At 44.5% G+C, this 13,700-nt stretch overlaps 1 protein-coding gene across 1 annotated transcript in view; it reads right to left on the bottom strand.

Moving 5' to 3' along the window:
* LOC138799738 (pneumococcal serine-rich repeat protein-like) overlaps positions 1 to 13,700 on the bottom strand; it is a 39,211-nt gene that overhangs the window by 15,022 nt on the left and 10,489 nt on the right. The window contains exons 7-13 of the mRNA XM_069981297.1: positions 11,940 to 13,561; positions 11,177 to 11,238; positions 9,239 to 9,402; positions 6,471 to 8,008; positions 3,324 to 3,385; positions 2,783 to 2,946; positions 1,132 to 2,189 (exon numbers count right to left, since the gene is read on the bottom strand). Of these exons, the coding sequence (XP_069837398.1) occupies positions 1,132 to 2,189; positions 2,783 to 2,946; positions 3,324 to 3,385; positions 6,471 to 8,008; positions 9,239 to 9,402; positions 11,177 to 11,238; positions 11,940 to 13,561 (4,670 nt within the window). The remainder of the gene's footprint in view (positions 1 to 1,131; positions 2,190 to 2,782; positions 2,947 to 3,323; positions 3,386 to 6,470; positions 8,009 to 9,238; positions 9,403 to 11,176; positions 11,239 to 11,939; positions 13,562 to 13,700) is intronic.

Genomic DNA, 13,700 nt, shown 5'->3' on the forward strand with positions numbered 1-13,700 from the left:
TACTGGCATCATGTATTACTTTGAAAATGTGCATATTTACGGACCGTGCATGGAGCATAGGAATAAGCCCTTAGGGTTACAAGCTGAGCAGTTTTTGGAGTAGTTGTATTTTTATTCTTCGGCATGGCCTTAAAGTGTCACTGTTGTTTTAAAAAACTTTTGACATGTCATACAGTCATAGAGACATGTCAAAAGTTTTGACCGGTCCCGGAGTGTGATCGGGAGAACGAGCCGGGGGAAAACAGAGGTGAGGCACGACTGCTCCTCCCTCTGTGTTTGAAAAAAAAAGAGTCAGCCTCATAATGTAAGTCTATGGTGTCTCTTTTTTTCTTACACAGAGCGGTCTTCTCCCGATCTGTATGGGTCTGAACACTCGGACCTGGTCCGATCAAATCTGACATGTCTCTATGACATGTCAAAAGTTCTTTAAAATGACAGGTACACTTTAAAGGGTACCTCTTACAGAGTTGATGTCTCCTGGGTGGTGTTCAGACACAGATGCTGCTGGGAGATTGGGTTACCGTGTTTTTATTTTATATAAGGCTTGTGCATGGAACTGATCTGGTGTGGGACATAAGCCATCCAAAGCGACCCAACTCTTCATAGGCAGCTGCGTCTGCACGCCGCACCAGGGACATTTGTCAAAGATACCTCCCGGATTTTTTGTTAATGCAGGGCCCAAACACTTTGAGTGTTTGGGGCCTGGAAATTCCTAATGGCGGCCCTGAAGGCAGGACACCTCCACAGTCACTAACTGGCTGAGTGGGTGGTTCATGCCAGGTTGAGACAATACAGGAAGCTGGGGAAAACAGAAGACTCAGGGCAGAGAGCGGGCTGGTGACGCTGCGCTGTGAGGGCACGGTAATGGGTAAGTATAGCTCATTTATATTTTCACTGTCCAAAAGGTAAAAATCCACATAAATTTTGCACAATCACTCTGGCCATCTCATTTACTCAGACTGGTATAGAAAACACTGTTGCTCTAGATAAGATTTCCATACCTATCCTGGAGAGGATCAGACATGAGAACATGGTCGGCCATATATCTGACATCCACTAAATGTGTATGGGCTGCACTATGAAATAATAGACTATAAACATCTACATAGAGAATGAGTCATTATCACTCACCTTGCTTCTTATTTCGGAGGACAGTGTCTTATATTCTGAAGAAGATGGGTTCTCAAGACTCTCAGTGAAAGTTCTGTTCACAATTCTGAATGTTAGCGGAACTGTGTTTGTAGCATTTCTGATAGAGGATTGGGTTGGTGGAGGAGGCCCTGTAGGTGCTGTCTCCATAGTCACAGGTACTTCTGTAGTTACTGTAGGTCCTGTCCCTGTTGTTTCTGTAGACCCAGTCCCTGTTGTTTCTGTAGACCCTGTTCCCGTAGTTGCTGTAGACCCTGTCCCAGTACTTGTAAATCCTGCTGTAGATACAGTAGACCCTGCTATTGTAGTCAACGTAGACCCTGTCCCTGTAGTTACTGTAGACCCTGTTCCTGCAGTTAGTGTAGACCCTGTCCCTGTATTCGCTGTAGACCCCGTCCCTATAGTTACAGTAGACCCTGTCTCTGTAGTTGCTGTAGACCCTATCTCTGTAGTTTTAGTAGGCCCTGTCCCTTTACTAGTAGACCCTGCTGTAGTTACTGTAGACCCTGTCTCTATAGTTGCTGTAGACCCAGTCCCTGTGGTTGCTGTAGACCCTGTCCCTGTAGATACAGTAGACCCTGTGCCGGTAGTTGCTGTAGACCCTGTGCCTGTAGTTACTGTAGACCCTGTCTCTGCAGTTACAGTAGACCCTGTCCCTGTGGTTACAGTAGAACCTGTTTCTGTAGTAGCTGTAGACTCTGTCTCTGTAGTTACAGTAGTCCCTGTCCCTGTAGTTGCTGTAGACCCTGTCCCTGTGGTTGCCGCAGACCCTGTCCCTGTAGATACAGTAGACCCTGTTCCTGTAGTTACTGTAGGCCCTGTCCCTGTAGTTGCTGTAGACCCTGTCCCTGTGGTTGCTGTAGACCCTGTCCCGGTAGTTGCTGTAGACCCTGTTCCTGTAGTTGCAGACCCTGCTGTAGTTACTGTGGTCCCTGTTTCTGTAGTTGCAGACACTGTAGTTGCTGTTGAAGCTGTAGTGGTTGTTGGTAATGGAGTGGTAGTTTGCACTGTGGTTGGAGCCGTGGTGGTTATTCCTTCAGCTACATAAATTGGAAAATAAACATTAATAAGCTTCAATTATTGTTCGATACCATTTATTATCTGTTGACTCATCCACACTAATACCACCATGAATCACATCCTGGACTTTTAACACTTGTACCCAATGAAATTTACAGTCAGCCAGGTGGCATGATAAGCAGAGTGCTGATCAAACGGAGCGCTTTGCTTTGTTGAGATCAGCAGGGGCATGTGAAACTACGACAAAATCAGTGTCCATTTATTGTATCTAAAACTGTGCTGTTTTCACTTGAAACCCACCTCCCATTCTTTACAATAGGAAGAAAACTCACCTGGAGTGATGCTCTCTGCTGAGGTTCTGCCTTCTGCCTCTAAGCAGTGCTGTTTAGGCCCAAAAACATGTATAATCTATACTCAATAGGGTTTTTGTGCACGGATCGGTGGAAAAAAGCACCAGGATTTTCTCTATGGTGGCTCCCCAAAATGAAGAGAACTGCAAGCGGCAGGAATGCAGAGAGATGATGGTCTGCAGAGTCTGGTCAGGGGTCTGTTTTACTTTAGGGGTCTATAGTTCCCTGAAATTTAATACAAAATAATCTAAGTGTAGACTCACCTCTAGACTGAATACTGAAAGGATCAAGCAATAAACCATCAACTGCGTCCGGTGAGTCGGCACTTCTCACACGCTTATAGAATTCATCAACCAGTGTTCTGGAGTCGGTGGCATTGGAACCTTCTGGGTAGACTAGATCCATGGAGGACACTACAGAACCGTTCCTGCAGGAACCAATAGTCAGGTCAGAAGTGTGGAGTATCCAGAGTATTGTGTATTAAAGTAGATAGGCAGGTTTATAGGATGAGGAAACCCTCCTCTATGTCAGTCACCACCGTGAGGAGACATCACAGGAACCTTCACCCTCCCATGATAAACCAGCCATATTCCCATGAATATTCTTATTTCTCAGTATTTATAGTGTTTTACTAGTTACATCAGCAGTTTCTACTACAGAGCTGCATTCTCCTGTAATTTAGGATAGTAAGTTATACTCACAGTCAGCCATGTTGGTGGCAATGTCTGGAGAGTTATGTCTGGTCACCTGCTTATTCACCTGTATACAAGTATATACTGACACTTCTCGGTCTCTGTCACTTACTTGAATGTAAAGTTCTGTATATCCTCTAGTGAAGGAAATGGTACCCGTAGAAATGGCAGCAGCTGTAGGAAGAGATCAGAGGAGACAAGGATCAGAGCCCCAATATGTGATGGTAGGAACACCCCCATCATCCTGTGTTATAGCCTCCTGTCTGATCAGGTCTATCTCCACCCATAGAAGATACTGGCATGGCAGGTGAAGGAGGAGGAATTAATATAAATTAAAGGAGAACTCTGGCCAAATGTAAACATTTAGGGTGGGTGTAGAACATAAAAAATATTAATGGAGCACACAGCTGTTTTATGTGTATCACCATGTCTGTGTAGCACTGCTTACCTACATAATACACCACAGCTGCTGCAGAACCTCATAATACACCACAGCTGCTGGAGAATCTCATAATACACCTCAGCTGCCGCAGAACCTCATATTACACTGCATCAGCTGCAGAACCTTATAATACACCACAGCTGCTGCAGAACCTCATTTTAATTTTTGCCTCAGGCAGCAGAAAAGCTAGAATGGATGTAGATATATAATGTACATACGTGTATATATCTTTTTTGTGTGACTGTATGTAATATATACATTGTGTGTTGTGTGTGTATATGATGTATATGTGTTATTTTAATGGGGTCATATCTTCATAGTAAGCCCGGATATTTTGTCAGTCTGTTAGTTTACCCAGCGATGACGTCGGCACTCTGGAAATTACAGGTGTGAATAGAGAAGATTTGTTTGTGTGAGCCATGACTACTTCATCACCGCGGACCCCCCACATGACTACATACGGGTAATTTACATATGATGTAGGACATTTTCAAAGTTGTTTTTTCGGGGGCTGTGAGGGAAGATGATAGTGGTCAATTATATGTTCGGAAACCATGTGGGGACTTTATAACAATGTATGTATAGCTAAACAGCTATTTTTCCAGTTATTGGTTCCCTTTAAGAATTGGGATATACAGTGTTACCTTGGTTTAAGAGAGACTTGGATTGAGAGCTTTTTGCAAGAAGAACCCCCAGTTTTTCAAAATTGTAACTTGGTTTAAGAGCATTGCTTTGGTTTAAGAGCTCCCTGGACTGGGTGGGAGGGGGAATGTGGAGGGGGGGAGGGGGGGAGCTGCATGGTCTGCATAGCGGGGACTGCAGCACTGTACTCTTACCCAGGAAGTCTCCCTCACCTTCCAAATAATGCCAGATCCACTTCAGGCTGGGCTGGGCTTACATCAGGGGACAGGACTGTGAAGGTAATCTATTCATAGCTGTAACCCCCTTCTCCTCTGACAGAGAGTACTGAATTCATGTGCTCACATCTGTTCTGCTAATTCTTTCTTGCTCCCTGCAGTCTCTGTCAGCCCTTGTGATTCTCATCCTCTCTATTCCTGCTATAATGTGCCTACACTTACACTCAGCCATACACACTGCTGCTAAAATCTGCCTGCACTCACACTCAGCTATTAACACTGCTGTATAGAAAAGTTTCTGTCACTGTCCTTCTGCACAGCTCTGTGATTCTCACTTCCTGATTGGTCCATGCTGAACACACACCCCTCCCCAATTGCTGTCATGTGACCACACAGACCTCTGGCAGCAGCCCTGCTTCTCTATTCTAGCCTGTTGTACTACACTACTGAATTATGGGGATCTGCAGTTCCATCCTCTATCTACAAACTGCTGCTGTGTTATGAGGGTTATGCAGTTACTATACATTATACTCCATACGCTGATTGCTATACTGTACAGTAACTTATAATATCACATATTTGACTATTTCTAAATATTTGTTTCATTTGTTTTACATGTCATTCAGAATATAAAATCATTTTTGGGGTGTGGAACCAATTACCTGCATTTCTATGATTTCCTATGGTTTTAGAGTGGTTTGGATTACAAGTGCGGTCCCGGAACCAATTATGCTTATAATCTAAGGCACCACTGTGTATATATTGCCAGCACAGGGCCATTGAACGTACATGAAAGAATGACTTATTCCTATGTTTACACTCTGTAAATACTGGCATCATGTATTAGTTTGAAAATGTGCATATTTACGGACCGTGCATGGAGCATAGGAATAAGCCCTTAGGGTTACAAGCTGAGCAGTTTTTGGAGTAGTTGTATTTTTATTCTTCGGCATGGCCTTAAAGTGTCACTGTTGTTTTAAAAAACTTTTGACATGTCATACAGTCATAGAGACATGTCAAAAGTTTTGACCGGTCCCGGAGTGTGATCGGGAGAACGAGCCGGGGGAAAACAGAGGTGAGGCACGACTGCTCCTCCCTCTGTGTTTGAAAAAAAAAAGAGTCAGCCTCATAATGTAAGTCTATGGTGTCTCTTTTTTTCTTACACAGAGCGGTCTTCTCCCGATCTGTATGGGTCTGAACACTCGGACCTGGTCCGATCAAATCTGACATGTCTCTATGACATGTCAAAAGTTCTTTAAAATGACAGGTACACTTTAAAGGGTACCTCTTACAGAGTTGATGTCTCCTGGGTGGTGTTCAGACACAGATGCTGCTGGGAGATTGGGTTACCGTGTTTTTATTTTATATAAGGCTTGTGCATGGAACTGATCTGGTGTGGGACATAAGCCATCCAAAGCGACCCAACTCTTCATAGGCAGCTGCGTCTGCACGCCGCACCAGGGACATTTGTCAAAGATACCTCCCGGATTTTTTGTTAATGCAGGGCCCAAACACTCAAAGTGTTTGGGGCCTGGAAATTCCTAATGGCGGCCCTGAAGGCAGGACACCTCCACAGTCACTAACTGGCTGAGTGGGTGGTTCATGCCAGGTTGAGACAATACAGGAAGCTGGGGAAAACAGAAGACTCAGGGCAGAGAGCGGGCTGGTGACGCTGCGCTGTGAGGGCACGGTAATGGGTAAGTATAGCTCATTTATATTTTCACTGTCCAAAAGGTAAAAATCCACATAAATTTTGCACAATCACTCTGGCCATCTCATTTACTCAGACTGGTATAGAAAACACTGTTGCTCTAGATAAGATTTCCATACCTATCCTGGAGAGGATCAGACATGAGAACATGGTCGGCCATATATCTGACATCCACTAAATGTGTATGGGCTGCACTATGAAATAATAGACTATAAACATCTACATAGAGAATGAGTCATTATCACTCACCTTGCTTCTTATTTCGGAGGACAGTGTCTTATATTCTGAAGAAGATGGGTTCTCAAGACTCTCAGTGAAAGTTCTGTTCACAATTCTGAATGTTAGCGGAACTGTGTTTGTAGCATTTCTGATAGAGGATTGGGTTGGTGGAGGAGGCCCTGTAGGTGCTGTCTCCATAGTCACAGGTACTTCTGTAGTTACTGTAGGTCCTGTCCCTGTTGTTTCTGTAGACCCTGTCCCTGTAGTTACTGTAAGCTCTGACCCTGTTGTTTCTGTAGACCCTGTCCCTGTAGTTACTGTAAGCTCTGTCCCTGTTGTTTCTGTAGGCCCTGATCCTGTAGTTACTGTAGGCCCTGTCCCTGTAGTTACTGTAGGTCCTGTCCCTGTTGTTTCTGTAGACCCTGTCCCTGTAGTTACTGTAAGCTCTGTCCCTGTTGTTTCTGTAGGCCCTGATCCTGTAGTTACTGTAGGCCCTGTCCCTGTAGTTACTGTAGGTCCTGTCCCTGTTGTTTCTGTAGACCCTGTCCCTGTAGTTACTGTAAGCTCTGTCCCTGTTGTTTCTGTAGACCCTGATCCTGTAGTTACGGTAGGCCCTGTCCCTGTAGTTACTGTAGACCCTGTCCCTGTAGTTACTGTAGGCCCAGTCCCTGTTGTTTCTGTAGACCCTGTTCCCGTAGTTGCTGTAGACCCTGTCCCAGTACTTGTAAATCCTGCTGTAGATACAGTAGACCCTGCTATTGTAGTCAACGTAGACCCTGTCCCTGTAGTTACTGTAGACCCTGTTCCTGCAGTTAGTGTAGACCCTGTCCCTGTATTCGCTGTAGACCCCGTCCCTGTAGTTACAGTAGACCCTGTCTCTATAGTTGCTGTAGACCCAGTCCCTGTGGTTGCTGTAGACCCTGTCCCTGTAGATACAGTAGACCCTGTGCCGGTAGTTGCTGTAGACCCTGTGCCTGTAGTTACTGTAGACCCTGTCTCTGCAGTTACAGTAGACCCTGTCCCTGTGGTTACAGTAGAACCTGTTTCTGTAGTAGCTGTAGACTCTGTCTCTGTAGTTACAGTAGTCCCTGTCCCTGTAGTTGCTGTAGACCCTGTCCCTGTGGTTGCTGCAGACCCTGTCCCTGTAGATACAGTAGACCCTGTTCCTGTAGTTACTGTAGGCCCTGTCCCTGTAGTTGCTGTAGACCCTGTCCCTGTGGTTGCTGTAGACCCTGTCCCTCTAGTTACTGTAGTCCCTGTTCCTGTAGTTACAGTAGGCCCTGTTCCAGTAGTTACAGTAGAACCTGTCCCTGTAGTTGCTGCAGAACCTGGTCCTGTTGTTACATTAAACCCTGTCCCTGTGGTTGCTGTAGACCCTGTCCCTGTAGTTGTAGCCTCTGCTGTAGTTACTGTAGTCCCTGTTCCTGTAGTTGCAGGCCCTGCTGTAGTTACTGTGGTCCCTGTTCCTGTAGTTGCAGACACTGTGGCTGCAGTTGAAGCTCTGGTGGTTGTTGGTAATGGAGTAGTTGTTTGCACTGTGGTCGGAGCCGGGGTGGTTATTCCTTCATCTACATAAATTGGAAAATAAACATTAATAAGCTTCAAGTATTGTTCAATACCATTCATTAGCTGTAGACTCCTCCATACTAATAACTCCACGAATCACATCCTGGACTATTTTCATACGTGTGCTCAGTGAAATATACAGTATATGTGGATGTTGTCTGGCTCTACACACTTCTCTATTTACACACCCATATTCCTCCTCCTCCCCCCTGACTTCTAATCTTCTAATCACTAAGGGCATGGACAAAATCAGTGTCATTTTTTTTTTTTAATCCAAAACTGTTTTTTTTCACTTCAAAACCAACTCCTATTCATTTTAGGAAATGCTTCATTTGTCTGTAAACAGTGCTGTTTTAGCTCAAAAACAAATCTAATCTATACTTGACTATACTTGAGGGTTTTTATGCACAGATCGGTGGGAAAACGCACCCCCCCCCCTCCTAAAAAAATAAAAAGAAACAAAAAGATAAAACAGAATAACATAATAGAAATAGAAGAGGTTTTTTAAGCAGTTTTTTTTTGGAGGATTTTATACAAGGAAAATACTTTAGCAAAGTTAGGACAGGTTTCCAGCGTCAATGATATTGGGCTATGTTGCCTATGGAGGTATATAGAGAAGGGAATAGCAGGAGGATGATTGAACGGGAGCAGAAAAGGAAGAGACACAAACTTAGGCTTGCCTGACAGAAAGTGTTGGATTTACAGTTTTCACTGCTTAGTACTGCTCTATAATGTCTTCCAGGATACTGCATGTTCTGAGGGTTTACTGCAGACACATACAAAAACAGGAGATTCTGCTTCTTTATATAAGTAGTGCATGAAAGCCACAATAGAGACCAGTCTTTATCCTTTAAGCAGCTGAGCTCAGGGAAAGCCGACAAAGAATTGAAGCCCATAGGGGGAAATGCCAAATAAAAGTTATATAATGGCCAGAAATAGTCATACTGCTCGTGTACATATAGGAAAAGTATCCTGAAATAAAAGCTACACTTTAATACTTACCTCTCCTGGTTCCATAGTTCTCATCCCTCTTGGGTACCACTGCAGAGGGCATCTTGATGCCAGTCCCAGTGTCAGGATTTTGTCTACATCGGCTCTCCAAAATAGAGAGGACTACAATCTGCAGGAATGCGCAGGGTGATGGCCTGCAGAGTCTGGTCAGGGGTCTGTTTTACTTTAGGGGTCTACATATGCCGGAAATTTAATCCAAAATAATCCCAGTGTAGACTCACCTCTAGACTGAATGCTGAAAGGATCAAGCTGTAAACCATCAATGGAGTCTGGTGGGTCGGCACTTCTCACTCGCTTATAGAATTCATCAACCACTGTTCTGGAGTCATTGGCATTGGTACCTTCTGGGTAGACTAGATCCATGGAGGACACAACAGAACCATTCCTGCAGGAAAGATCAAGTAGTCAGGTCAGATGTGTGGAGTATCCAGAGTATTGTGTATCACAGCAGAGCGACAGGAGTACAGGATAAGGAAAGCCTACTCTATGTCAGTCACCACCGTGAGGAGACATCACAGGGACCAATCAGTGCACCTCAGAGAAGTGGCGATATATTAGCGATACTAAAAGGAAGAGAACTAGCATGGATCCACAAAATGGGCATCCTTAAACCTGAAGGAGTAAATGTAGACTTTCCAAGGTACTGTAGATGAGTATGAACACCCCTTACTATATTGACATATATTTCTTTGAGTCTCCTGTCATGGAAGCTGAAGTGGCATTGACACGTGGATTATACTGATTACCTGATTGATATCGCTAATATATTTTCTTTCATTCATCGTTTCTAGTAATACTCAAGCCTAATGCTGCATTTATATGGAGCGATAATTCGCCCAATCGTTCGATTAACGATTTCGAGGTAACGATTTTTTTTTAATAACGATCAGCGTTTAGACGGAACGATATATCGTACGGAAAAATCATTTTGCGATCGTTTTGCGATCGCTTAAGCCTATCTCGCACATAAGTAAAATCAGTGAACGACTGTTTACACGGAACGATCTGCAAACTTTTTTGCGAATGACGATTTAAGAACATGTTCAAAGATCAAAATGAACGATTTCTCGCTCATCGTTCGATCGTTCGCTGCGTTTACACGTACGATTATCGTTCAAATACGATCATTATCGTGCAAATTCGCACGATAATCGTTCCGTGTAAACGGAGCATAAGGGTCCATTTACACAAAAAGATTATCTGAGAGATTATCTGCCAAAGATTTGAAGCCAAAACCAGGAATCGATTTGAAAAGAGGAGAAATCTCAGGCTTTCCTTTATGACCTGATCTCTGTTTAAAGTCTGTTTCTGGCTTTGGCTTCAAATCTTTGTCAGATAATCTGTCAGATAATCTTTCTGTGTAAATGGACCCTATGTCCATGGAGGGGGAGGAGACACTTACAAGAATGAGATGGAGGCCGAACATCTAACAGTCTTATTTTTTATTTTTGACTTTTTTGTGATTATTGCATTGGAGCTTGTTCAGATTTAAAGCGATATTGATGCGGTTTTTGTTGTACATTTTTAGCCATAAGGAATGCACGAATCTGGACAGGGCCCCATTGGAAATCACAGTGGGTTGGAGACACCTGGACTGACTGCCGATGTTGGTATGTGTGGGCCCATTAGCCCATGTTAATTGATGTACCTCCCAATGACATTGAAAAATGTTCCAGGAGAGTGGGGGTTAATTACCTAAGTGCACACATTTTATTGGCGCTGTGGAACACTGCCTTCTGCGTATTTTTATGAATGGATTCCCATTCTATCCCACTGTTTATGTCATCAGTCAGAGTAACCGAAGGATTTAACGCTTATGGGCAGGGGGAATGTGAACAAACACTGCAGAGCATCGTTGTTACCATGCATTGCACTGCTTGAGAAAGACTCCAACGGGGGGTTGAAACTTTGCGTTTTCCCTGAGTAAATAAACACCTTTGCCTTTTGAAATTAATCCAGTGCTGCAGTGTTTTTGTTGGAGTATAGCGGCCTGCTTCTTGGTCCCAGAGGGGTACACTGCTGGCATGACCAGTTTTCAGATTTTGCAGTGCTGCATTTATTTTTCTACATACAGCCATGTTGGTAGCTATGTCTGAAGAGTTATGCTTATTTACCTGTATACAAGTATATACTGACACTTCTTGGTCTCCGTCACTTACGTGAATTTGAAGTTCTGTATATCCTGTAGTAGAGGAAATGGTTCCCGTAGAATCGGCAGCAGCTGTAGGAAGAGATCAGAGGAGACGAGGATCAGAGCCCCAATATGTGATGGTAGGAACACCCCCATCATCCTGTTATAACCTCCTGTCTGATCAGCTGTATCTCCGCCCATAGACACCATTGGAATGGCAGGTGATGGAGGAGGAATTAATGTAAGTTAAAGGAGAACTCTGTCCAAATGTAAACATTCAAGGTGGGAGTGAAACGTAAAAAATGTTGTACTTACCTGTCCCCGTGCCGCTTAGCGCCACTGCTCACATTTCTTCGCTGGTCTCCTATAGCATCTATGACGTGACAGCCCGGCTCAGCTCAGCCAGTCACTGACTAAAGGTAGACACCTCAACAGTTATTGATTGGTTGAGCAGGTAGTTCATGCCAGGTTGAGACAATACAGGAAGCTGAGAGAAACAGGCTGAGAGTGCGCTGTGGGGGCTCAGTAATGAGTAAGTACAGCTTATTTATATTTTCACTGCCCAAAAGGAAAAATAAAGGTGATTTTACCACAATGACTCTCACCATCGCATATTCGCAGACTATATAGCGAACACCTTAGCTCCAGATTAGATTATAATCCCCATCCTGGAGAGGATTAGACATGAGAACATGGTCGGCCATATATTTGACCATCCACTTAATGTGTATGGACTGCACTATGAAATAGACTATAAACATCTACATGGAGATGGAGTCATTATCACTCACCTTGCTTCTTATTTCGGAGGACAGTGTCTTATATTCTGAAGAAGATGGGTTCTCAAGACTCTCAGTAAAAGCTCTGTTCACAATTCTGAATGTTAGCGGAACTGTGTTTGTAGCATTTGTGGTAGAGGATTGGGTTGGCGGTGGAGGCCCTGTAGATCCTGTCTCCATAGTCCCAGGTACTTCTTTAGTTCCAGGTCCTGCTGTAGTTGCTGTAGGCCCTGTCTCTGAAGTTACTGTAAACCTGGTTCCTGTAGTTGTAGGCCCTTTTGAAGTTACAGTAGACCCTGTCTCTGTATTTGTAGACACAGCAGTAGTTACAGTAGACCCTGTCCCTGTAGTTTTTGTAGACCCTGTCCCTGTAGTTGCTGTAGGCCCTGTCCCTCTAGTTACTGTAGACTCTGCTCCTGTAGTTACAGTAGGCCCTGTCCCTGTAGTTGTAGACCCTGCTGTAGTTATTGTAGACCCTGTCCCTGTAGTTACAGTAGGCCCTGTTGTTACTGTAGACCCTGTCCCTGTAGTTACAGTAGGCCCTGTCCCTGTAGTTACAGTAGGCCCTGTCCCTATAGTTGCTGAAGACCCTGTCTTGGTTGTTGCTGTAGACCCAATCCCTGTAGTAACAGTAGGCCCTATCCCTGTAGTTGTAGACCCTGCTGTACTTACAGTAGACCCTGTCCCTGTAGTTGTAGACCCTGCTGTACTTACAGTAGATCCTGTCCCTGTAGTTGTAGACCCTGCTGTAGTTACTGTAGACCCTGTCCCTGTAGTTACAGTAGGCCCTGTCCCTGTAGTAACAGTAGGCCCTGTCCCTGTAGTTGTAGACCCTGCTGTAGTTACCGTAGGCACTGTCCCTGTAGTTGCTGTAGACCCTGTCCTTGTAGTTACAGTAGACCCTGTCTCGGTAGTTGCTGTAGACCCTGATCCTGTAGTTACTGTAGTGCCTGTTCCTGTAGTTGCAGTAGACCCTGTCTCGGTAGTTGCTGTAGACCCTGATCCTGCAGTTACTGTAGTACCTGTCCCTGTGGTTGCTGTAGACCCTGTCCCTGCATTTGCTGTAGACCCTGTCCCTGCATTTGCTGTAGACCCTGATCCTGTAGTTACTGTAGTGCGTGTTCCTGCAGTTGCAGTAGACCCTGTCTCGGTAGTGGCTGTAGACCCTGATCCTGTAGTTACTGTAGTGCCTGTTCCTGTAATTGCAGTAGACCCTGTCTCGGTAGTTGCTGTAGACCCTGATCCTGTAGTTACTGTAGTGCCTGTTCCAGTGGTTGCTGTAGACCCTGATCCTGTAGTTACTGTAGTGCCTGTTCCTGTAGTTGCAGTAGACCCTGTCTCGGTAGTGGCTGTAGACCCTGATCCTGCAGTTACTGTAGTGCCTGTTCCTGTAGTTGCAGTAGACCCTGTCTCAGTAGTTGCTGTAGACCCTGATCCTGTAGTTACTGTAGTGCCTGTTCCAGTGGTTGCTGTAGACCCTGTCTCTGCAGTTGCTGTAGACCCAGTCCCTGTAGTTACTGTAGTCCCTGTTCCTGTAGTAGCAGACACTGTCGTTGCTGTTGAAGCTCTGGTGGTTGTTGGTAATGGAGTAGTTGTTTGCGCTGCAGTTGGAGCCGGGGTGTCTATTTGTTCAGCTACATAAAATGGAAAATAAACATTAATAAGCTTCAACAGTTGTTCAATACCATTTATTAGCAGTAGATTCCTCCACACTAATACCACCATGAATCACATCATGGACTCTTTTGATACTTGTACTCAGTAAAATATACA

The sequence above is a fragment of the Dendropsophus ebraccatus genome, chromosome 8 (genome assembly GCF_027789765.1).
Source record: "Dendropsophus ebraccatus isolate aDenEbr1 chromosome 8, aDenEbr1.pat, whole genome shotgun sequence".
Lineage (NCBI taxonomy): Eukaryota > Metazoa > Chordata > Amphibia > Anura > Hylidae > Dendropsophus > Dendropsophus ebraccatus.